Here is a 27202-nt window from a genome sequence, read left to right on the forward strand (position 1 = left end):
TCTTCTGGGTTTTTTGCCTCTTTAACAATTCCATTTGTCTCCTTCAACTCTTTCACTCATTCATCCCTTAAATGTTGGTGTTTCCTAGGGCTCTACTGCCAGCTTTCTTCTCTTTACTTATGTTTTTCTTAGGCAGTCTCATCTATGACCACAGCACCCATATGTCATGGCTCCCCAAATCCCATCTCTAGTTCAGAACTCTCTCTTGAACAAAACCTCACTGGAGCCAAAACTGAATTCAACATTACCTGCTGGCCAACAAATGTAATCATGTTGTATTCCATGTTCTGGTTAACGTTAATATCAATTACCCAGTCACTGAACCTTAAACTTAAGAATCTTTGACTCTTCTTCCTCCTTATTATGCAATAACCAGCTACAGCTAACATCACCAGTTTTACCACCTCTGACCCATCCTCCACACTGTTATCAGAGTGTTTTTAGCAAATTTAAGCCTGAATTCATACTACACCCCAGTATAAAATAATTTAATTTATTGCTCCCACTGCTACTGAGGTTTTTTCTCAAAACTTAAAACTTCCTTTGCTCATGCTCAACTCTCAACTGTTGTCCAAATCAAATCATCCAAATCATCCATGCCTAAGGCAGGACTGTTCTCTTAAACTCATGATCCTGGACACTCCTTTCCTATCTCTTCCAGGAAAGCTGAACAGAGTGAAAGAAATGGTGATGGTGGTAGAGAAGAAAAACCATAATGAAGGAAAGAGCAAATAGAATAGAGGTTTTGAGAAGCACAGCTAGTTAGAGACTACCAGGGGGACAAAAAAATGGATTTTGTCATTATTTTCAAATAAACCACAACTGAAATTGTACAAAAATAAGCATATGAAGGCAATACACAAGCTGTACAAATAAAGATATAAAAAGACAAGTGAGTGGAGAGCAGACTACCAGTCAAACAGAAAAGGAATGTTTCAAGTGTCACTATCATTTGGGTGGTAATATCTGAAAACTCCATAGTATTTCTTTGTTTTTGCTATCTTGAAGAAAGAATTGAGAATTGTACACGTTTTCAGAATAAACTGAATGATAATATTCATTTCACAATTTACATAGCCTATTTTATCTATTTTTGACAATTCTTTTTTTTTTTTTTTTTTTTTTGAGACAGAGTATTGCTCTGTTGCTATGGTTAGAGTGCCGTGGCATCAGCCTAGCTCACAGCAACCTCCAACTCCTGGGCTCAAGCAATCCTCCTGCCTCAGCCTCCTGAGTAGCTGAGACTACAGGTATACGCCACCATGACCAGCTAATTTTTCTATATATATATATTTTTTAGCTGTCCGTATAATTTCTTTCTAGTTTTAGTAGAGACGGGGTCTCGCTCTTGCTCAGGCTGGTCTTGGACTCCTGAGCTCAAACAATCCACCCGCCTCGGCCTCCCAGAGTGCTAGGATTACAGGCATGAGCCACTGCGTCCAACCCCCTAAGTCTTATAATTTAGGCAATCTCTACTATTCATCTTTGTGCTTTCAGCGTCTAACACAGAGCAGACACCTCAATAAATATTTTTTGAATAAAGGAAGAAAGGAAGCAAGGAAGGAAGGAACCATTTATAGGAGTCCCTGGTGTTCTACAGAGAAAAGAAAGGGCTCTCAGTTCTTGACACCAACCTGGTTTAGGGCCACGTGCATCTGATCTACTAAGAACACATAGAGCTCACTGATAAATGTCTGCAGTTCCTCCTGGCTTTCAAATGATGTTGTCTTCAGGTATTTCTCTCTCACAATCTTTACCACAGCATGCTGCAAGAAACACAGATCATCCATCTGATAGCAGTCTAATGCCTGCTGACAGCACAGGTCTCTATAGGGCTTCTGGTCTAAGGCTGATCAGAACTTCAGAAGGCGACTGATTTCTCCCTTGGTGGCTGCTAGACTATTGGATCCCTGATTTTCCTCCCATCAACATACTCTGTATGACTTCTTCTTGCCTTGACATCATCATTATCACTAATAGGTGCAATGCAGGACTCATACCATGTGAAGAGAGCCATAGAGCTGAAGAAAACCTTAGCATTAGGTTTAAGCATTGTGTCATGGTGGCCATACAGCTTAAGGGAGAAAGGGAGGAAGGCCTGGTCTGAGAGTCCAGAGAATGGAATTCTAGTTCTAATGCTGCCCCTGTATAACCTCATAAATTATTTTACACTTTGGTACCTCAGTCTCCTCATTTGTTAAAGTGGATATGTAGTTCTGGTATTATTATCTTATTTCTGAAGATGATTGAGAAAGCAAGAGAAATATCAGATGTAGAAGCTTAAAATGCTGTACAAATATAAACATAGCATATTGCTATGGCCAGGATAGCTGCTGCTGCTTTTTTTTTTTTTTCTCCCTAAAGTAACATTATTGCCAGGTTTTTCACTACGTACTTTCCATGTATTATATGATTTAATTCTTATAATGACCCCATGTGATACTACTATCCTTCACTGTTAGATAAAGAAATTGAGGCACAGAAAGATAAAATTATATGTCTAAGGTCATTCAGCTAGTAAAGACAGAACCAGGAATCAAGCTGAGACACGGCTACACCACCTGCTGAGAATACACTCTTGCCTCCATTAGTCTCAGTTGTTTTTCACTTTATTACTTCCACGTTCTTTCTTTGTATCCATTTAGCACAGTACAGGACACATAGGAAAAGTGCATACAGAGGTAGTGTAGTGTAGCAATTAAGGGTATGAGTTCTGAAGCCAGACTGCTGAGTTTGAATCCTGACTTTGACCTTTATTATCTCTGTGACTTTGGGCAAATAACTTAACTAATGTTTCATTTTCCCATCTGTAAAATGGGGAAATGAAACCTCATAGGGTTGCTATAAGGATTCAATTAGTAAAATATGAAACACTGACAAATTTGCCTAGATACAGCAAACACTCAGTAAATGTTAGCCATTATCATTCAAAAAATTACTATTACGTTAACTATTTCCCAAATCTTAGTGATTCTATGGATGAGAGAGAGACATGAATAGGAGACAAAGAGAATTAGTTATGGAGTCAGTACCAGACAGAGTTTATGCCTCCTACAGCAACAGTGAAATCTGGACCAAAATCTGGCCTAGCCTCAAGTGAAGAATTAGTTTCTTAAAAGCTCATACTCAGATGAATACTAAACCCTTCCAAGACTGCAAGAACAGAGCTTCTGCTGACATTCTATCATAGAGAACATAGCTCTTTGCACCAACAGCAAGAAAGGTAAGAGTGCAGCTGAATGTAATCAGAGAAAAAAAAAAAAAAAAAACGTTAACTGGGTATGTAGAGAAGGTGCTCCATAAAAACCCATGGAATAATTAAATAAATGAATGTTTTACCTTGAGTTGTTCTTTGAAAGCAAAGTATTTTCCAGAACAATTAAGTTCATAGCTGAGCTGGCACTTTTGCTCCTCCAGGGTTTCACTATCTATATCATTCCCCAGTTTGGCCACCTGTTTTCCAAACATTCTGTGGTACTCATCCAGAATGGCTCTAGAAATATTCTTGATCTGTGAATGGTAGTCACTCACTGCCTAGGAAAGTATAAAACATTTGGTAAAAAGGACTCAAAGAGGTCAAGACCGTGGATTGGAAGTCTAATACCAGATTGGTTTTATGTTCAATAATTCTTTAGACTAAAGTGCCCTTTTCTTCCCAGCTTAGACACCATCAGCCAAAGATTAAACATTATCTGGTATTCACTATATGCCACTGATCACAATGGAACCAGCATGAAAATATGTAAAGCTTCAAACAAGTTTGCACCCAACTGGAAGACACATTAGAGTTCATGCAAGGCCGGGTGCGGTGGCTCACGCCTGTAATCCTAGCACTCTGGGAGGCCCGAGGCAGGTGGATAGCTCGAGTTCAGGAGTTCGAGACCAGCCTGAGCAAGAGTGAGACCTCCTCGCCCTGCCCCCTCCACCCCCCCCCCACCGTCTCTACTAAAAGTAGAAAGAAATTATCTGGCCAACTAAAAATATACAGAGAAAAAATTAGCTGGGCATGGTGGTGCATGCCTGTAGTCCCAGCTACTTGGGAGGCTGAGGCAGTAGGATCGCTTAAGCCCAGGAGTTTGAGGTTGCTGTGATCTAGGCTGACGCCACGGCACTCACTCTAGCCTGGGCAACAGAGCGAGAATCTGTCTCCAAAAAAAAAAAAAAGAGTTCATGCAATTTTCAAATGCATGCACTCAACATCTTACTACTTACAGTTTCACCTTAGCTTTGGCACTTACCTTCTGAGCTCCTCCTGTCCGACGCGTAAGAGGTGGCCTTGGAGGAATCATTTCCTTGACCCTATATCAGGAAAAACAAAACCAAAAAACACTTTATTGTCTGCAGGTTTATGTTTTCTTACATCCAACCTTCAAAGAGTCTGGATGGGAGAGATCTGAGGTCTGTTCCTCCATCGCACTTGAGCACTGTGCTGTTCTCTCATGTAAAACCCTAGATGTGAACACTAGCACAGTACATGGGTATGGACCAGGTAGGGCGAAAGCCAGGAAGCAGCTGCTCAGAGAGTATCTAAGTTGTACTTTTGGCTAATTTGGCTTTACCTTTACACATTTTTTTAATCCTTGTTGTACACACGTGGTTGCTTGATGAGGGGTTTGGAAAGAAATGGGTGTCATGATTTTGGAGGCACTCAGTAAAGTCTCTGAAAACACAAAGATTTGGAAATCTGGGTGGTATAGACAAGTGAAAGCTTTTCTTTCCTAGGATAAAAAATGTAATCTTGGCCATACTTTATAGGACTGCATTAAATTACAATAATGCTATCAAACTTTAAGGTGAGTAAAAAAACCCGCTTTGTCACTATCAAACTATTTATGCCAAAACTACCTTTCATTTTCAGGAGACCTTACAAGAACCTAGAAGGAATTAAGTTACAGCTTGTCTCTCTTATAATTTCAGATTCTTGCTAAATATATTGGACTGCCTTGAAGTCTGCAATCAAACTCACAAAATCAATTTTTCTTTACTAAGACCTATGTAATTGTAAGCCTCTGTTCACATTAATTTTATTTATTTTAATAGGTAACATATTTATAGGATTCAAAATTTAAAAGGTATAAAACAATATATAGCAAAATATATCTCCTTTCAACCTTGTTATCCAGCCTGCTCATTTCCTCTCCAGAGACAGTGTTATTCACTCATTCATTCATGCAAAATATATACTGAGTGCCTATTGTCCATCAGGTACTTTTCCAGGTCTGAGGATGCAGCATTAAACAAAATAGACAAAAATTCTTGCCCTCATGGAGCTGACATTCTAGCAAGGAAAGGAGGACAATAAACAATATAAATAATTGGGATAAATATGCTAGTAATATGTGCCATGGAGGAAAATAATACAGAAAAGTAGATAAACTATGCTGGGGGCTGTGGGTGGTGGAAAGTAGGAGCATATTTCCCGAGGAAGGTCCTCACTTAGATGGTAACATTTGAGTAAAGACCTGAGGGAAATGAGGAAGCAAATAATCTAGGTATCTGGGATAAGGACATTTCAGGCAAGAAAACCGCATGCAAAAGGCCTTGCTGCAACAATGTGCCTGGCACCTGTGAGGAATAGCAGGGATGCCAGTTCGGATGGAATGAAAAAGTGAGGGCAAAGTATATGCAGAGTATGTAGGCCCTTGTAGGCCACTGTAGAGAGTCTGACTTTTACTCAGAGTGTGATGGGCAGTCACTGGTAGTTTCTGAGCAGAGGAGTCACATGAGTTGATGTCCATTTTAATACAATCATTTGAGAATGCTGTCTTAAGGAAAAACTGCCCAAATGTTCATCAAGTGATGAATGGACAAACAGAAGGCAGTATATTTACTCAATGAAATATTATTTGGCAATAAAGAAATGAAGTGCTGACACATGCTACAATATGAATGAACCATGGTAACATTGTATTAAATGAAAGGAGCCAGTCACCACACAGCGTATGATTCCATTTATATGAAATGTCCAAAGTAGGTAAGTGATTGCTTAGGTCTGGAGGGAAGGGTAGGGGGTTAGCACGATGGTTGGAAGGAAATGGAGAGTAACTTCTAATGTATATGGGGTTTCAATTTTAGAGGTAATGATAATGGTGCTGGCTGCATAATTCTGTGAATATACTAAAAGCCATAGAATTGTACCCTTTATGGGTGAAATGTATGATACGTCAATTATATTATATCTTGATGAAGCTGTTATTTTAAAAAAGGAGAAGAAACTGAAGGGTGGAATGGAAGATGTGGGGAGAACAGGTGCAAGATTACTATGGCTCTGACCAGAGAGTTTGTGAGAATAAGATAGAAAAATCTGGAGTTCAGGAGAGGAGCCCAGGCTTGAAATATAAATTTGTAAGCCATCAGCATATAGATGGTGTTCAGAGCCATGTGAATTGATAGAAATCAAGGAAGTAAGTATATATAGAAAAGAAGGCAAGGATTAAGTTCTGGGGGACTCCAACACTTAGAAGCTGGAGAGGCCAGGGAGAGAGGAATAAAACCAAGAGATTCTAGGGTCCTGAATACCAGGAAAAGAGAAGCACCTCAAGGAAGATTGAGTAAACACTGATAACAAGTCAAAATGAGACTTTAATGAGAACATTTATCTGAAGATAAATTATTGGAAGTAAATTACCTGAGCAAAGGATTAAAAGATTCATGAACTTGTATTTAAATAGCTATTACCAAATTGCCCTCTAATAGAGCTGTACCAATTTACACTCCCAGCAATTTGTATGAGAGGAGCTATTTCCAAACATCCTCATCACAACACAATTAGTTATCAAGACTTTTTGATCTTCAGCAATTAAAAAAAAAGGTATTTCAGGGTAGTTTTAATTTGAAGTTCTTTTATTATTTTTATTTCAAAATATTAAGGTGGTATAAATATTTTTGTTACATGGATACTTAAGTTGGGGCTTTTAGTGTGCCAATCACCATAATAGTGATCACTGTACCCAATAGTTTTTACCCCTCAGTCCCCTTCTACCACTCCCTTCTTGGTTTCCATTACCCTTTACATATTTTTGTGCCTGTGTGTGCCCATGGTTTAACTCCCAATTGTTAGTGAATACATGTGGTTTATGTTTTTCCTGAGATACTTCACTTAGAGTAATGGCCTCTAGTTCCATTCAAGTTGCAACAATAGACATTATTTCATTCCTTTTTTATAGCTAAGTAGTATTCCATATATATGTATATATATATATGTGGAATATACATATGGAATATATATACAGAATATATATGTGGAACATATATGCATATATATGGAATATATTTTATATATATATATATATATTTCACATTTTCTTTATCCACTGATGAATTGATGGGCACTTATATTGACTCCCCATCTTTGCAATTGTGAATTGTGCTGTGATAAACATTCAAGTGCAGTTGTCTATTTGATATAATGATTTCTTTTCCTTTGGGTAGGTACCCAGTAGTGGGATTGCTGAATCGAATAATAAGTCTACATTTATTTCTTTGAGGAGTATCCATACTGTTTTCCACACAGGCTGTACTAATTTGCAGTCCCACCAATAGTGTTTAAGTGTTCCTTTCTCTCTACATCCACACCAGCATCAATTGTTTTTTGGCTTTTTAATAATGGTGATTCTGATAGGGGTGAGGTAGTATCTCATTATGGTTTTAATTTACATTTCCCTGATGATTAATGATGTTGAACATTTTTTCATATGTTTCATGGCCATTTGTCTATCTTCTGTTCAGGTCTTTTGCCCATTTATTAATGGAATTGTTTGTTTTTTTCTTGCTGATTTAAGTTATTTGTAGAGTCTGGCTATTAGCCCTTTATCAGATATATAATTTGAAAATATTTTCCCCCATGCTGTAGGTTGTCTGTTTACTCTGTTGATTATTTCCTTTGCTATGCAGAAGCTTTTTAATTTAGTTAAGTACCATTTATTTTTGTCATTGCTGTATTTACCTTTGGAGTCTTAGTCATAAATTCTTTGTCTAGAAGAGTTTTTCCTACTTTTTCTTTTAGGATTTTTATGGTTTCATGCCTTACATTTAAGTCTTTTATCCATCTTGAATTAATTTTTGTATATGGTGATATAGGGGCCCTGTTTCATTCTTATGCATGTGGATATCTAGTTCTTCCAGCACCATTTATTGAATAGGGCTTCCTTTCCACAGTGTATGTTGTTGTTTGCTTTGTCGAAGATCAGTTTTTTGTAGGTATACGGTTTTATTTCTGGGTTCTCTATTCTGTTCCATTGATCTATGTCTCTACTTTTATACCAGTACCATGCTGTTTTGGATACTATGGCCATGTAGTGTAATTTGAAGTCAAGTACTTTGGAGTACTTCCTGTAGGGCAGGCCTAGTACTGACAAATTCCCTTAGTGTTTGCTTGTCTGGAAAAGTCTTTATTTCTCCGTCATTTATGAAACTTAGTTTTACAGGACACAAAATTCTTGGCTAACAATTGTTCTGTTTAAGAAGGCTAAAAATGGGGCTCCAATCCCTTCTGGCTTGCAAAGGCTCAGCTGAGAAGTCTGCTGTTAGCCTGATCGGTTTTCCTTTGTAGGTTAGTTGTTGCTTTCATCTTGCAGCTTGTAGAATTTTCTCCTTCTTTTTGACTTTGGCCAGGTTGATGACTATGTGTCTTGGAGATGTCCTATTTGCTATGAATCTTCCTAATGTTCAATGACCATCTTGTATCTGGATATCTGAATCTCTGGTGATACCAGGGAAGTCTTCCTCAGTAATTCCCTTCAATAGGTTTTCCATGCTTTTTGCTTTTTCTTCGTCTCCCTCAGAGATACTTATAATTCACATATTGGCTCATTTCATGTAGTCTTACATTTCTCTGAGTCATTGTTCATTCTTCTTTATTGTTCTCTCTGCATCTATGACTGACTGGGTTAGTTCAAAAGCCTTGTCTTCAAGCTCTTAGATTCTTCTGCTTGGGCTAGCCTGTTGTTGAAGCTTTCTGCTGTATTTTTGAAGTTCGCTAAATGACTTTTTCATTTCCTTAAGTTCTGTTATATCCTTTCTTATGTTGTCTAGCTCTTTAGCAACTTTTTTATTTTCTTTGAAGTCCTGAAATATATTTTGGCTTCTTTGTGTTGGTTTTCAACTTTATCCTCAATGCCATTCATCTTATTGGCCATCCATATTCTGAATTCCATTTCTGACGTTTGAACAATTTCCTTTTGGTTGGGGTCCATTGCTGTAGATCTACTGTGATCCTTTTGACATGTTGAACTAGCTCATTTTTTCATGTTGTCAGAGTCCTTTTTCTGGTTTCTTCTCAACTGAAACCTCTTCTTTCAGCTCAGGGCAGACAGGTTTACACTGCACCTGTTCTCCTTTGCTGGGAACTCTCCTACTTAGTGAGAAGAAGAAAAGGTCCCTAGATGGTGCTTTTGTGACCTACTCCAGGTGACTGACTCACCAAGAGAGGGGCAAATGCACTGCAAGCCTGTAATGCAGCTGTTCTGTGTTGTCTGCTCTGTGATTGTCACAGTCCAAGCCGTTGCTGGATAATCTCTGTGTGGATTGTTGGGTTATTACCCAGGCCACTGCTAGAAGCTCGGACAAAGGGCTGGGAGATTCCCTCTCCACAGAGGAAGGAGGTTCGCTTGAGTCCAGGAGTTCAAGACCAGGCTGGCCAACATAGCAGGACCCTGTCTCTACAGAAAATATAAAAAATATTTGGGTGTGGTAGTACATGCCTGTAGTCCTAGCTACTCCTGAGGCAGGAGGGTTGCTTGAGCCCAGGAGTTTGAGGTTGCAGTGAGCTATGATGACACCACTGCATTTTACCCTGGGCAACAGAGTGAGACTCTGTCTCAAAAAAAAAAAAAAAAAAAAAAAAATCAAAGCTGATTCTCATCAGAAATCATTAAGGTCAGAAGGTACTGGAATGACATATTTAAAGTCTAAAAGGAAAAAGAAAACCTATCAACCAAGAATTCTATATCCAGCAAACTAGTTGTCAAGAATGAACAAACCATTAAGACAATCCCATAGAAACAAAAGTAAGAGAGTTTATTACTAAGGCCTATTCTACCAAAAATGCTAAAGGGAGTCCTTCAGGCAGGAATAAAAAGACACTAGTCAGTAACTCAAAGCCAGATGAAGAAATAAAGAATGCAGTAAACATGAAAGCCAATATTATTGTACATTTGGTTTGTAACTCCTCTTTTTTCAGAAAATGAATGCATAAAATAATAATTATAAATCCATGTTAGTGGGCATACAATGTACAAAGATGTAATCTGTGACAGTAACAACATAAAGGGAGAGAGATGGAGATGTATAGGAGCAGAGTGTATAGGATTGAAACCAAATTAGTACTATCAAACTAAGCTTTACAGGTTTAAGATGTTAATTGTAGTCCCCAGGGTAATCACTAAGAAAATAACTAAAAAATATGCAGAAAAGGAATGAAGAAGGGAATCCAAATGATACACTGCAAAAAATCAACTAAATACAAAAACGCAGTAATAAAAGAACAAAAAACATATAGCTGGGTGCGGTAGCTCACACCTGTAATCTCAGTATTTTCAGAGGCCAAGGTAGGAAGATTGCTTGAGCCCAAGAGTTCAAGACCAGCCTGGGCAACAAAGTGAGACCCCACATATACAAAAAATTTTGAAATTAGTGAGGCTGTTGGTGTGCGCCTGTAGTCCTAACTACTTGGGAGGCTGAGGCAGGAGGATCACTTGAGCCCAGAAATTTGAGGTTACAGTGTGCTATGATCACACCACTGTGCTCCAGCCTGGGCAACAGAGCAAGACCTTCTCTCTAAAAAAAATTAAAAGTCAATTAAAAGAAACATAAGACATGCAGATAACAAATCAATAAATGGCAGAAAGAAATCCTTCTTTATCAGTAATCACATTAAATGGATTAAGTTTTCCTATTAAAAGGCAGAGATTGACAGATTAGATTTTTAAAAACCACACAGAATCCATCTATCTTCTGTCTATAAGACACTCCTTTTAGATATAAGGACACAAAGAGGTCAAAAGTTGAAGGATAAAATAAGATATTCCATGCCAATAGTAATCAAACAGCTGAGGTGTCTATATCATTATCAGATAAAATAAACTTTAAGTCAAAAGAAGTTATAAGAGACAAAAAGGACACTAAATATTGATAAAAGCTTCAATATAGCAATAAAATATAACATTTATAAACATATACAACAGAGCCCCAAAATTTATGAAGTAAAAATTGACAGAATTGAAGGTAAAAATTGACAGTTCTGCAATAAAAGAGACCCTACTTTCAATAATGGATAAAACAACCATACATGAGATTAATAAAGAAATAAAGCACTTGAACAACATTATAAACCAATTAGACAGAACAAACATATATAGAATACTCCACCCAAGAACAGAACATTCTTCTCAAGTGCACATAGAACATTCTGTAGGATAGACCATATGTCAGGCCAGAAAACAAATCTTAATAAACTTAAAAAGACTGGGCCGGGCGTGGTGGCTCACGCCTGTAATCCTAGCACTCTGGGAGGCCGAGGTGGGCGGATCGTTTGAGCTCAGGAGTTCGAGACCAGCCTGAGCAAGAGCGAGACCCCATCTCTACTAAAAATAGAAAGAAATTATATGGACAGCTAAATATATATATAGAAAAAATTAGCCGGGCATGGTGGTGCATGCCTGTAGTCCCAGCTACTTGGGAGGCTGAGACAGGAGGATCGCTTGAGCTCAGGAGTTTGAGGTTGCTGTGAGCTAGGCTGTCGCCACGGCACTCACTCTAGCCTGGGCAACAGAGTGAGACTCTGTCTCAAAAAAAAAAAAAACTTAAAAAGACTGAAATAACATGAAGTATCTTTTCTGATCCCGATGGAATAAAATTAGAAATTAGTAACAGGAGCAGGAACAGAAGGAAAACTGACAAAGTCACAAATATGTAGAAATCAAACAATACTCAAACAACCAATGAGTCAAAGAATAAATCACAAGGGAAATTTTAGAAAAAACAAAACCTTGAAACAAATGAAAACAAAAAACAACATACCAAAATTTATGAGATACCAGAAAAGCAGTGCTGAGAGGGAAATTTAGCTCTAAATACATACATTAAAGAAGAAAAAAGCTTTCATATAAATAATGTAACTGTACACCTTAAGGACCTAGAAAAAGAAAAGCAAATTATGCTCAAAGCTAGCAGAAGAAATAATAAAGTTTAGAATAGAGACAAATAAAATAGAGATAGAAAAACAATAGAGAAAATCAACAAAATCAAAAACTTGGCTCTTCAAAAAGATCAACAGCATTTACCAACCTCTGGCAAGACTGACTAAGAAAAAAAGAGAGAAGACTCAAATTAGTAAAATCAGAGGCCAAGCGAGGTGGCTCACGCCTGTAATCCTAGCACTCTGGGAGGCCAAGGTGGGTGGATCGTATGAGCTCAGGAGTTCGAGACCAGCCTGAGCAAGAGCGAGACCTCGTCTCTACTAAAAATAGAAAGAAATTATATGGACAACTAAAAATATATAGAAAAAATTAGCCAGGCATGGTGGCGCACACCTGTAGTCCCAGCTACTCAGGAGGCTGAGGCAGGAGGATCGCTTGAGCCCAGGAGTTTGAGGTTGCTGTGAGCTAGGCTGACGCCATAGCACTCGCCCAGGCAACAGAGTGAGACTCTGTCTCAAAATAAATAAATAAATAAATAAAAATAAAATCAGAAATGAAAGTGGAGACATAACTACTGATTTTATAGGGATAAAAATGATTATAAGAGAATACTGTGAACAATTATATACCAACAAATTGGACAACTTAGATGAAATGCACAACTTCCTAGTAACACACAAGCAAATAAAGCACTATGGTACAATATAAATTATTTTAAATAATTATATATATGTATATGTGACATGGGAGTGTGTGTCTATGTGTATATGTGTAATATAGGGGCTTTAAAATAACTCCAGAAGGATAAAACAAAAGTATTAAAAATGGTTATCACTAGGTGAGTAGAAATTTGGATGTTTTTATATACTTTCTTGCTTATCACCATTTTCTAAAATTTTTTGTAATGAGCATACAATGCTTTTGTAATAAGGAAATACAGTAACAACAACAACAATAACTTCATCTGGAAAAAAACCAGTAAACTGCTGCTTATCCCAGGGAAAATTACAATTGTGGGGACAAACTGACTTCCTCTTAGTTACACCCAAATTATGCAAAACAAGTATGAGAACCATTGCTACATACCTTCTGGCTAGCTCCTCTGGCATTCGTTTTGGAACCAAGGCTTTGTCCAGCTCGATCTCCAACACAATGTATGTCCCTGCTTCTACATATTGCTGTAAAAACATTTTTTCTCATTTATTATTTCCAGAGAAAAGATACTATGAAAAAATTTAATAACATAAGATAATGCTTACAGCATAATGTGAGAAAACTGCAGATATAACTACATATATAGTATGATCTCAACTGTTAAAATATTTTTACATAGAAAAATAACTGGAAATAAATACTGCAACAGTGGTTATCTCTTGGAGGAAAGGGTTTTCAATTTTATTCTTGGAAACTTCTACCTCCGATGAAGCCCTGTTTAACTTGTTTATAATACTTTCCTTAGAACTGTTTTAAGTGAATTCATTCTTTCTTTCAGCAACACTCTTTCGTGGGTCCTGCAAAACTACTTTCTTTATAACCTTACATTCCCATTCAGTCTCCTTACCACCATCTACCAACTTTAATTGCTGGAAACTTCTACTCAGATTTTTGCCAGCATCCTAAATACAATGTGTCCAAAGTGAACTTCTCATTTTCCCAGTATCAACCCCTCTTCTGACTTTCCTCTTAATGGAGTCGCCATCCTTCCAGAAAGTGAGGCTTGAAAGTGGAATTATCTTTAAATTTTCTTCATCAATACACCCAAAGCTTCACAATTCCAAACACCTGGCTTCTGCAGGTTTCTGGCTTTCTTTACCCTTGCACTAAATCAAACTGTCATCAACACTCATCTGTATTACAAGAAAAACCTGTAGCCCTATTCCACCTTCAATCTCCTTTTTTCACACCCTTTCAAGAATTCTGGCCTCAAGTACATATAAGGTCCTATTTCTACGTGACTTAAAAACCTTTGATGTGAGTCTCTAAGAAGAGGAAAGGTGAGTCTCTAAGAAGAGGCTCGAGTTTCCCCAACAGCTACAGAACAAAGCCCAAGCCTTTTCAAGTCTTTCTATAACCTAACTCTTTCTCAGCTCTTTCTAGAATCTCTCCTTTCTTTTCATTCCTCTACATACCATACACTGAATTAATAGATGTACCCTAAATTCTGTCCTTGCAAATTCTCTCTGTGCCTTGACTAAAGCTGTTCCCTGGCCCATTTTCATCTGGCGAAAAGTTCTCTTCATCTTTCACTACTTAGTTCAGATACCACCTCTTCCAAAAAGCCTTCCCTGAGACTACCCCATCCTAATAGATATTAATCTTTGTTTCATCTGAGTCCACACAGAACTTTTATTTGTACCTCTATTTACGGCACCCATCAAAATTATGTATTATGGTTCGTATGTATGTTTCTCCTACTCGATGGCTGAGTGTCCTGAGGACCGATGAATAAATGTTGCAGTTGGTGTATCTTTGCATCCATCATAGTGCTTAACATGGTAGAATTAATAAAGGACATAAAACTTTAATGCTTGAAAGGACCTTAAAGTGAAACTGGTACCAGTTCATTTTATAAAATCTTCACAAGACAACTTTGCCCAAAGTCATAAACTAGTCATGAGCATATACGGATGGGAACTTATAACCTGCCCTGAACATTTTCCACTCTAACTGCCTTGCTCATTACAGGTCTTATGAAATTAAACTCAATTTTCCAAAACTTTATGCACAGTTACCTGTCCTTCTGGATTATGGCTTAGAGGGGGTTCACCTTCCAACGGCGTATCTGAGCTCTGAGATTTTATACTAGATGCTTGCTGAAAGAAAATGAACATACCCCAAAAGTTGAATTGTTACATGGTTTTCGTAAGGGCAGGAACAATGACACTCATACTGCATCAAAACGCAAACTATATTAATACAATTCACCAAATCAGAAATCAGTGTAAGCCTCTGGAATGTAATAAAATAGGCAAAACCGTCACCTTCTCAACAACCTACCACATCCCCAGGCCTAAGCCTTCCATCTATATCCTTTTCTTTGACTGTTTTATCTTCTCTCAGATTCTTAGCAACAACTTGTTTGGCAAGTGGGGAATTAATTCCTCCTATTTTATTATTTTGAATGAAATGATGGCCAGTATCCCGGAATAAGCTAAATAAACACTTGGTCTGAAAAGAGACAAAAGAATGCAATGAATCACAGGCAAATGAGACACACTTGAAAGAAATCCATATTATTTTTTTTATCATTTAGTTGTCCAGATAATTTCAACATTTACAATTGCAGGTAGAAAAGGGACCTGAAAAACTTCATTGTATTTCCCTACTTCTAGAACAGGTAAAACCATCACAGAAAGTTAGGTGCTTGACCTATTATTTATATTTAGAAAAGACTTTACAAGTTGGCTTAATTCTGGCGTGTCATAACTCTTATCATCAGAATGCTTTTAATCTTTGACACATAATTTCAAATTAACTTTAAGTGGTAGAATTCACTTCTATTCAAGAAACAGTATCTATCTAATTACTATTAACCTATTAGTTATAACTGGAAGAATAAGGCAAGATTAAAGTTCAAAGTAAAACCTTTGTACAGAAAAATTCAAACAACAGATAAGTGACTGGAAAGAAATTTTACAACAATTTTTTAATTAAACAACATGGATGACTGTCAAAATAAATTATGCTGAATGAAAAGTTCAGACCAAAGAAAAAGTAGGGGGTGTGAGCCACCATGTCCAGCCTTTCCACCATTTTTATTTACCATAATTTACTAGGCCTTTCTCTAATATTATACATTTAATCTTATTTTTAGTTTTTGCTATTGTAGATTACAAAAAGTCTTCTTGAGTATCAGGTTTTTGATCTTATTAAATAATTTCCTTAAGATAAATCCCTAAAAGTGTGATTTCTGGTTCAAAGGATACTGTTATAGAGTTAGTTTACTACTCAGTTGGTATGCAAATAGATGATTGGGCTTTCATGAATCTATAATATTATTGAAAAACAGCTCTCCTAATAATACTATGTTTTTGTTGTTGTTGCTGCTGCTGTTGTGTTTTACAAAGCCTCACTTTCTCCTGGGAAGCAACATGACAAAATTGACAATAAACCATACATAAAGTATACTATTTCATCAATTTTGGCATATGCATATACCTACAAAACCATCACCACAATCAAGATAACCAACATTTCCATCTTCCCTAATATTTTCCTCTCAGCTCCTTGTAATCCATCTCTCCCTCTATCCCTGTCCCCAAGCAACCATTAATCTGCTTTTTGTCAGTATAGATTACTTTCCTAGAATTGCATATAAATGGGATCATGTAGTATATATTCTATTTTGTTTGGCTTCTTTCATTTAGCATAATGCATCTCAAGATTCATCCATGTTGTTGCATGTATCATTAGTTCATTCCTTTTTATTGCCAAGTAGTATTCCATTGTACACATGTACTGCACAATTCATTTTTCTGTTCACCCGTTGATGGCAATTTGGGTTGTTTCCAGTTTATGGCTTTTCATTACCCTGAAGTTTCTAAGAGCCAATGGTAGAATGACAGGAAGCTGTACACTTAATATCGCAGTATACCAACTGGTTTTAACATGAGCTGCAAAGATGTGTGCGCTAAAGATATAAGTATACACATATATAAAGGATAAATTATGATAGCTTTTATGCAAATATTTCTTACCTTTTCATGGACTGTAGTGTCTAGGTAAGGATAAACATGAAAAGCTCCCCGAATTCTCTTCACACCTGGATATAGCAATGGGACCATATTAACGTAAGCTACTCCATGAAATGAAAGCTGACCTTCATCCTCAGTCTAAAGGAATAAAATCAGAGAATAGTTAGTGCTAAAAAGTACTGTACCATAAGGTATAGAGCTCTGACTCAGCAGTTCAAAGACCAGTTTTAGAAACTAACTCTGCTATGTAACTAGTTATGGGACTTTGGGGCAGTTACATAGACATTTTGGGCCTCAGTTTCTTTATCTTCAAAATGGGTTTAATAATACCATGATCACTAAGATAATGCACATAAACAGTGTTAATGAATAATAATGGCAGTAGTTGGGTATCAATACATACTCAAATTAATTTTGAATACATATATTCAACAAAAGGTCTATTTCACCATGTTACTTCTTAGGAGAAATGAAGCTCTACAAAAAACAATAAAAACAAAAATTTCAAAGAAATCAGAAGTTGTGGCTTTTAGCTTTAGTTTACAAACTCATAAGAATGAGAGAGGCCTTATAATTTATCTGGACCAATGATGAAAAATACGCTTTAATTTATGCCTAAATTCTTATCAATTGGTGGAGGTGTTTCAGAATGCTTTGTTGAGAAAGATTCTGGGTATTTATCTGGGCTCAGAAGGAAAGAGTGCTTTGGCTAATTAGCAATATCTACCACGGATGAAGGAGGACAAAGGACAGTCTGCAATCATGTATTTGCCATACTGGATCTCACCTAAATTCTCATTGCAAAGATGAAGAACATGGTAATAAATAATATCTTAACATCATTTTTAAAGGTTACATTGTTTGCCACAGAAAATTTTTATATGGAAAAAATCAATTTGGTGAATGAAAACACATTTAATTCCAAGCTTAAAATAATCTCCTTGATTTCACCTACAATGATAATAATTAGAAACTAGATTAAAAAGTCCTATGTTCATGTGATAACATTATGCAGTCTAGAAATCTAAAGAAAGTTAGCCAATACATATAATACACTACAAAGGGAGAAATGGTTATATGGTGGTAGTAATTTTACTAGGCAAAAATATCAATTTTAAAAATCAATCAACTAATTTAGATACTTGTTATGTACCTGCTATGTGCCACGCATCATGCTAGTACTGTGGAAGACACAAAGCAGTCTACTATAACACCCTTACCCTCAGGGAGTTTATAAACGAGCAGGAAAGACCAGACATGCACAAGTGAAACAACAGAGAACATGGTCAAGGCTCATCCAAGCTATATCTTTTCAGAATAGTAGTATGTCTGTGAACCCCATTACATTAATTAACAGACAAAAACATTTTAAGTAGCTAAATCTAAAAGAAATTTAGAAAAATGTATTGGGTTGAACTATATTGCCAATATTCAACCACTTTTGACCTAGATAAATGACTATTTCATATAGTTTTACCTAAATGACTATTTCATATGGTTTTACCTATGGTAAAACTATAATGAAGGACTAAAGGGAAACAGAATATCTTGGAATAAAGCCTGAAAAATTTTTAGTGAATAATAGGGAGCTAGGTGGCCAATAATCCTGGTTTTCCCAGGACATAGGGGTTTCTTGGGACATGAGACATTCAGAGCTAAAACCAGAAACGGTTAGGGCAAATGATTTGGTCACTCTAGGAAGAACTGCAATATTAGTTCACATTTTCTTTTGGTATCAGAACTAGAAGCAGAATAACAGGTTGGGTTTGATACTGCATTTCTTACATAAATATTTTTGAGTGAACACATTTACCTTATCAAATTTGCCAGCTTTCCCTTTGGGTACAACAACCAGAGGAACTCTTGTGATCTCTACAGGCCAAAGCCGGCAATCAACAATTCGCTTCTGAAAACTGCAAATCAAAAAATCAGCCCATTAACATGATATGTAAAATTGGGGTCAGTATAATTTAGGTTAAAGGGAAATAGTCTTCCTTATAGAAAGTACTGGAATACACATCTCTATATATAATTTTTTATTAGGTTGGTGATTTTTTAAACCTTCCAAAATTTATAAAATTCTAAAAATACTACTACTCGACTGCTAGGAGAGGAAAATTGCACATTTTTGAGAACAATCTGGCAACATGAATCAAAAGCCTCAAAAATCTCCATAATCTTTGACCATAAATTCAACTTCTAATGATTTATTCTAAAGAAATAGAGAAGTTTGCAAATGGTATAAAATATGTTTATTTCTACTGTGAAAATAGAGTGGGACTTCCAGTTTCAACTCTGACACAGCTTTGAAGTAGTCTCTCCTATTCTCTCAACAAGAAAAAAGCTGGTGAAATAAAAAATCAACAACATTTCTTAGATTCATCATAAAATTGAAGTCATAGGGCAAACTGCCAACCTGAAATTTGGAGAGAAAGGCAAATACAGAGGATCACAGCTGCAATCAGCTTAAAGACAGCAGAAGCCACTGAAGCTGGTAACTGCTAGAAAAATTAATACTTTAATGCTAATACTGACAAATTTCTGGAGGCTGAGTGTGGACTAGGAGGGAGTTAAAAACTCCAGGGGGCCCAGTCTTAAGGGTCCTCATACTTTCGTGGGTTTTAAATCCAGGAGCCCCACCAGGTTCTTGTGGTGGAGATAAGAGAAATATCCCTTCATGTTTCGGGCATGGACAAGGAAAATGTAATTATTTTGAAATATGCCCATAGGATTCTCCATACTGTGAAATAAAAAAAAAAATCCTAAGCCTCTCAACTGACAGAACGGAACACCTTCTAGGCCAAAGGGACACAAGAGAAACCTTAAAAACTGAGTTCTGGATGAGTGCAATGGCTCACGCCCATAATCCCAGCACTTTGGGAGGCAAAGGCAGGAGGATGGCTTGAGGCCAGGAGTTTGAGACCAACCTGGGCAATGTAGTGAGACCCCATCTCTACAAAAAATTTAAAAAATTAGCAGGGCATGGTGGTACATGCCTAGAGGCTGAGGTAGGAGGATCATTTAAGCCCAAAAGTTTGAGGCTGTAGTGAGCTATGATTGTACCACTGGACTCAAGTTTGGGCAACAGAGCAAAACCTTGTCTGTGGAAAAAAAAAGAAACAAACAAACTGAGTTCTCAGCCATGATGGGATCAGAGGTTGGACATACCTTATTATATTTTCCCCTCGATAACTGTCATTAGATTTTCTTTCCTAAGAGTTAAACATAAACCAGCCCTTCTGAAAGACTTGCTCCACTGCTGATTTTAACCCACCGTCTGACACTGCGGCCAGACTCCCCTCCCTTTTTGCAGTTTCAACACAACAACTGACCAGTATTCCTTCCTGATAAGTGACCATCAACCACGCACTGGTCTGGCTGGTGCACAGAGGCTGCGCGTAGGGTGCCTCTGTGTCCTTCATTTCACCTTTTGACGCACATAGCCTAAGTTTACTGCCTTTAGATGTTAAATCTGCACCCCCAAAGTGAACATGGGATGTAGGGAACATGCATGTTTGCCTACTACACATGCGTGTGCCCCCCTTTGTGAATATTCATAGCTCCTCCTATAGCCTGTTGAATATGTATACTTAGCTATCCCATTCAGCATAAATTCCTGTCTCATTCTTCTCCTTTTGAAGTGCCTACTTTTGGTCTCTGCAGGCTGCAACCTTTATAATAAATAAAGCTTTCTGCAATCCTTTATACGAAAAAAAGCTCTCCTTTCTAAATGTGTAGGTCTCAAGATTTTAAGTTGACAATATTAAAGGCCTGACCTTTAAGGGAAACTACCTTACGAGAGCCTTATTGGATCTGAGGGAATGGCAGACAACTCCAGCTCTGTCTAGACTTCTTGTCTCATACGAGGAAAAGAAGAATAAAAGACTATGAAACACTTCTGAAAGTCACAGCCCGGGGACTCAAACCCATTAAAATACTGAGATTTAATCATAGGATCATAGAACACTTCCCTTCCCCAACAATTTGCCACCATATCAACAGGGTTCCAACATAAAAACAGCAGATTACAACTGAGAGGGCTGCAAAACACAGATTCTATAAAGAAGGAGTTCTCAGGCAAACCCACAGACAATAGGGGGTGGGGGCAGGAAACTGAAGCCTCTGGCACTTACAACTACAGCAAACATTAAACATAGCCCAGCTTCTAACCAGCTTAACATAAAACCTCACACTACAAACCCTAGTTACTTCAATTCCTATCACCCAATACATAATGTCCAGCTATCAATAAAAACTTACAAAGAATGCTAAGAGGCAAGAAGAAATACAGTCTGAAGAGATACAGCTAGCATACAAACTAGAGTCAGATATGACACAGATTTCGGCATTATCAGATAGGGAATTTTAAAAAACTATGATTAATATATTAAGGGCTCTAATGGAAAAAGTAGTCAACATGCAAGAACAGTGGGTAATGTAAGCAGAGAGATGGAAAATCTAAGAAAGAATCAAAAGGAAATGCTAGAAATAAAAAACATTAACAAAAATGAAGAATTCATTTGGTGGGCTTATCTGTAGACTAGACACAGCTGAAGGAAAGAATCAGTGAGCTTGAAGATATATGAATAGAAACTTCCCAAACTGAAATGGAAAGAGAAAAAATGGAAAAAAAAATCTTAACAGAATGTCCATGAACTGTGGAACAATTACAAAAGGTTTAACTAGGAATAACAGGAATACCAGAAGAAAAAGAAAAGAAGAAATATTTGAAAAAATAATGGCTGAGAAGTTTCCCAAATTAATGGCAGACACCAAAGTACAGATCCAAGAATTTCAAAGAAAACCACACAAATAAACACAAAAAAAAGTCTATACCTAGGCATATCATAATCAAACTACAAAACACAAAAACAAAGAGAAAATCTTGAAAGATGTGAAAGCAAAAAAAAAAAAAAAACACCTTACCTTTATAGTAACAATGATAAGAATTACATTGGACTTCTTTTCAGAAACTATATAAGCAAGAAGAGAGTAGAGTAACATATTTAAAGATTTGAAAGAAAAAACCCACCAACCTAAAATTCTGTACCCACTGGAATTATTTCTCAAAAGTGAAGGAGAAATAGACTTTCTCAGACAAACAAAAATGGCCAGTAGACCTACCTTGTAAGAAATGTTAAAAGTTCTTCAGAGAGAAGAAAAATGGTATGGGTCAGAAACTCAGATCCACATAGTGAAAGGAAGAGCATCAAAAAAAGTCACAAATTAATATAAAATAATTTTTAGTGTTTCTTATTCTTAATTGATCTAATAGATAACTATGTGTTCGAAGTAATAACAGCAATAATGTATCCTCAATAAAATACTAGCAAATCAAATCCTACAATGTATAAAAAGAATTACACACTATGACCAAGTGGGGGACCAAGCATATATAAAAACTCTCTAAAATATTCGCTCAATTTTCCTATAAATCTGGAAGTGTTCTAAAAAAAATCTATTAATTTTTAAAAATCAGAGCTATTCATTCAGATTATACATATATTGATAATCCTGTTTGTCATCTCTACCTAATCACCAGGTCACTGTGACAGAGACTGATAGTTACCTACACAATATCATTGTCCTGGTCTACTTTAGCAATTAAATCCTGATTTAGCCTGTGTGACATGTGTCCAACTAAAATCCTTTATTTTCTAGACTTTCTTGCATCTTGAGATGGCTACTGAGATGTAAACAGAGGTTGCCATTTCCAGGAAGGTTCTATAAGAGGGGCTAAGACAGCTAGCATGTGTCCTTTTTTATCCATAACCAGTCCCCTCTTCCAAATTTCCCCCAGGAATTTGAGTATGCAGGCTGGAGCTCCAGCAGCCATCATTGAATCATGAGACAACCTTGTAGAAAGAAGGCATGTATTAAAGAAGGTAGAAGTAAAAGAAAGATTGAGCCTGTTTAATAACTGATAACACTGTGTAAGCAGTTCTGGACTTCTTTCATATAAAAGAGAAATAAGCATTCATATTTGTTAAGCCAACATCACTAGGTCCCTTTGTTTTTTGTTTGTTTTTTAGGTTGGGGGTCTCACTATATTGCCCAGGCTGGTCTCAAACTTCTGGCCTCAAGAGATCCTCCTATGTGTCTGGGATTATAGGTATAAGCCACCATGCCCGGCTTGATGTCACTGATTTTAACAGATGAACACAATGTCTGATATAGCTGTGGTAAAAGAAAAAGTCTCAAATCACCTTAACTCAAATATAAATAGAATTAACAAAAGTAATACTTCTTCCCACCTACAGCCTTTGTTGGTTAGACATATTCCCTTCCTCTCCCTACCTGACCACTGCGGGAGGATCAAGATAGCAGCGACTTTCCAAGTCCCAAATAATCCTTTTCTTCATGCACTCTGCTTGGTTCCTAAATTCTCTGTCCTATAAAATAATAAGACAGAAACTTCTATTCTCTGTGTGTGCCATGGTTTCATCCTGTTCAACCTGAGGGGCATCCTTTTAATAGATTTGATCACAATACTTTTATTACTACTGTAAGTATCACTACTATTGCAACTACTACCACCACCTTCAAACTATAGGTACTTTGTTAATAAAGTATAAATGATAAACTATGTATATAATCCTTACATCAATCCAGTACTAAGTGCCAAATATTCACTCATGTAACCTCAATCAGTGATTCTCAACCCCTGATGCATATTAAAATCATCTGGGACCTTTCAAAAAATCAACACCTGGGCATTGATTTTTTTTTTACAGGTATTAATTTCACAGGTAGATGGGCACTAATATTTTTTAAAAGTAAATTCTTATATAATTCATTTGGGCTAAGGGATGGCCATTGTTACTGTTCTGAAAGCTTTCCTAGTGATTATAACGTGCAATCAGGGGTGAGAATTAATGATCTAAACTAAAATATGAAATCTAAATATATAAAACAAAATGTCTGCCCTGATTAAAAGATAAATCTAAGGAAAGTATGAATTTTCACCAGTCACAATGATACTGCACAGTGTTTATCCAATATTGCTAGCCTTATCTATACTATTTTATTTTTTTAAATTTAATTTTTCTAAATAGAGATGGGGTCTTGCTCTTGCTCAGGCTGGTCTCGAATTCCTGAGCTCAAGCAATCCTCCCACCTTGGCCTCCCAAAATGTCAGGATTACAGGCGTGAGCCACCGCGCCTGGCCTGTACTATTTTAAATATTTAGAGTCAATGACAAATAATTTCACCACCCTCATTTTACAAATTATTTTATTGAATGTTTCCACCAACGATTATCAGCTAATTTAAGAAACATCTCCAAGTATATTTACACCATTTCCTATGCCCTTCACAAATTTGTGTTGTTGCCAGGCATGGTGGCTCACACCTGTAATCCTAGCACTTTGGGAGGCCAAGGCAGAGGATTGCTTGAGGCCAGGAGTTCGAAACCAGCCTGAGCAAGTTCAAAACCTGCCTCAGCCTCCTGAGTAGCTAGGACTACAGGCATGCACCACCACACCTGGCTTTGAAAAGGGAAGGGAAGGAAGGGGAGGGGAGGGGAGGAGAAGGAAAGAAGGATGGAAGGAAGGAAAGACAAATTTGTGTTGTAATAAAATAGGTTTAAGAAAGAAGAGGGTAATTTTAAAAACCACCAATAGGAGACTGGTTAATTATATTAATTAATAAATAATAAGTATTATATTAAAGTGTGTCCATACAATGCCACATCATACAGCAAGTACAGATAAAGAAAGAAAAAGAATGAGAATGCTATTTATGTAGTAATGTGGAAAATCTCCAAGAAAAAAACAAAAATGCTTTATACCCTAAGATAAAGCAAAAATAGCGGGGTCTTCCTGATAGGTTCTAGTTCTAAAAATAACAAGGATTTGAATACTTCCTGTGAAGTAAAAGTGAGGAATAAAAGTAGTTTATGCTACTTTTTATAAAAGTAGTATTATGCTGATGTCTGAAGGTATTTTATGACATTTGAAATCTGAGAATCAAATGAAAAAAACTACAGTTTTTCCATCATGAACAGACTAATGTAAACATGGTAACCTTGGTAATTTTGTGTTGCTGTCTTTTAAGTATATTTGATCCTTGAACAACACAGGTTTGAACTCCACAGGTCCACTTACAGGTGGATCTTTTTTCAACCAAATGTGGATCAAAAATACAGTATCAGTGGGATGTGAAACCTGCATTTGCAGAGGGCCAATTTTTCATACACATGGGTTCTGCAGAGCCCACTGCAGGACTTGAGTATGTGCAGATTTTGGTATATGCAGGAGGTCCTAGAATCAATCCACTGAGTATATGGAGAGAAGACTGTCCTTGTTAGTTTTTATTTGGTGAGCCAGTCCTTCTGAAGTCTGACTCCCTTTCACAATTCGTAATGAAACTTTTTCTTTACTTTTCTAAATGCTCCTGTCTCAGAGTCTTCCTTTGGCTTTATACGAGGGCTATCTGGAAAGTATCCAGCTATGGATACTGGACACGTGGATACAATGGCTGGATACTTTCCAGACACCCCTCATATATTTGCTTTTATATGCATAAAAAATCTAGAAGAAAACACAAGAAACTATAATAAAGGTGACTATTAGGGTAATGAAATGGGAAGGAATTAGGAAGGAAAGACATGGGTAGGTGGGAGACTTTCACCATGTGTATCTTAATCTTTTATTTTGAACTGTGACTGATTATTACACATTTATAAATAAATTTAAAATAAAATAAGGAGCAAATTTGATTTAAATTATTTTGTTGGGCTTAAGAAGTCCAAAGGCATTTTCATCAGAATTAGATGAATAAGTATTTTATTTTGCCAAGTAATTGTTTTATTTTGACAGGTGACAGATGTATGTAAATTAGTAATTCACAAAATGTTTTATCATATGTCGGTACACTGAGTTTATCACAAAAACCGGCATAATTCAGACTCTCTCTCACCTCAGGGTGGTTGAGTTCTCCTTCTTCTTCCTCATAAGGACCACCAACGATGAATGCATCAGGAATGTTATTAGCTCCTGGAGCCAGAATGTTGGCAATAGGCCATTTTTTTGGCCGGGGAACAGGTTCTCTTTCCCCTCCAAGCTTCAGAGTTCCATTCTTGAATAAAATGGGGTAGTCCTTCTACAGAAATCAATACCATATGTCAGGAAAAATTGTGAAGGACAAAAAGATTACTGAATTGTCTTTTCAGTGGAATGCTGGGTGTTGTAAAACATACTCTTCTGTGATTATATAATTCTATAGCAGGTACTATGCCCTTTATGGTCTTTGTGTTATTTTACAACCCTGTAATTTATAAAAAATTGATAATAATGCAAATTATTATTGTTCATAAATATGCAAATACATTTTGTCCAACAAGGATCTAACCAATTATTGCCCTGGGGCTAAGGACAAGTTTTGAATTATTAGTAAATTCGTTTCAGCAGTCCTGATGGCCATATATGGGTCACTTCTTCAGATTCTCCCTTGAACTGGTTTTCATATCTTACTGATTCCCTGACTAATTAGTTAAATAAAATCTTTGCTCAAACTGTCATTTATGCTTATATGGAGTCATGATTAGACCTGTTTAAAAATTATTCTTTAAAAAAACTAAAATCTCATAAGGGGATAAAAATATAGGCATTTTCAAATCCTACAATTTATATAAACTATATTTACAATGAAAAATTGATAAAAGATACAAATAGGCAATTTACAGAAGAGGAAATTAGAAAATCCAACATTTAAATAAAAACATATTAGGTTTTCTTCCAGAATTTTTATGATTTCAGGTCTTACATATAAGTCTTTAATCCATCTTGAGTTAATTTTTGTATATGGTGAGAGATGGGGATCCAGCTTCATTCTTCTGCATATGGCTATCCAATTTTCCCAGCACAATTTATTGAATAAGGTGTCCTTTCCCCAGTGAATGCTTTTGTTGCTTTTGTCTGTTTTGTCAAAGATCAGTTGGTTGTAAGTATATGGCTTTATTTCAGGGTCTCTATTCCATTCCACTGATCTATGTGTCTACTTTTATACTAGTACCATGCTGTCTTGGTTACTATAGCACCTGTAGATTGGCCTAGGCAAAGAATTACGAATAAGACCCCAAATGCAAATGCAACAGCAACAACAACAAAAATAGGACCTAACTAAAAAGCTTCTGCACAGCAAAAGAACTAATAAACAAATTAAATAGACAACCTACAGAATGGGAGAAAATATTTACAAACTGTGGAAGTGACAAAGGACTAATATACAGAATATACAAGGAACTCAAACAATTCAGCAAGAAAAAACCAAATAACCCCAATAAAAAGTAGACAAATAACATGAACAAACATTTTTCCAAAGAAGATATACAAATGATGAACAAATATATGATAAAATGCTCAACATCAT

General features: G+C 36.6%; 1 protein-coding gene across 2 annotated transcripts in view; it reads right to left on the minus strand.

The window, feature by feature from the left end:
* Nucleotides 1–27202, minus strand: part of CFAP70 (cilia and flagella associated protein 70) — a 71799-nt gene that overhangs the window by 29493 nt on the left and 15104 nt on the right. For both annotated transcript variants that reach the window (XM_069459884.1, XM_069459883.1), the window contains 10 exons: nt 25751–25933; nt 23129–23223; nt 18645–18744; nt 16835–16969; nt 15135–15305; nt 14870–14950; nt 13224–13315; nt 4239–4299; nt 3340–3534; nt 1635–1766 (listed from right to left, as the gene is read on the minus strand). In XM_069459884.1, the coding sequence (XP_069315985.1) occupies nt 1635–1766; nt 3340–3534; nt 4239–4299; nt 13224–13315; nt 14870–14950; nt 15135–15305; nt 16835–16969; nt 18645–18744; nt 23129–23223; nt 25751–25933 (1245 nt within the window). The remainder of the gene's footprint in view (nt 1–1634; nt 1767–3339; nt 3535–4238; nt 4300–13223; nt 13316–14869; nt 14951–15134; nt 15306–16834; nt 16970–18644; nt 18745–23128; nt 23224–25750; nt 25934–27202) is intronic.

This window comes from Eulemur rufifrons, chromosome 28 (assembly GCF_041146395.1).
Source record: "Eulemur rufifrons isolate Redbay chromosome 28, OSU_ERuf_1, whole genome shotgun sequence".
NCBI lineage: Eukaryota > Metazoa > Chordata > Mammalia > Primates > Lemuridae > Eulemur > Eulemur rufifrons.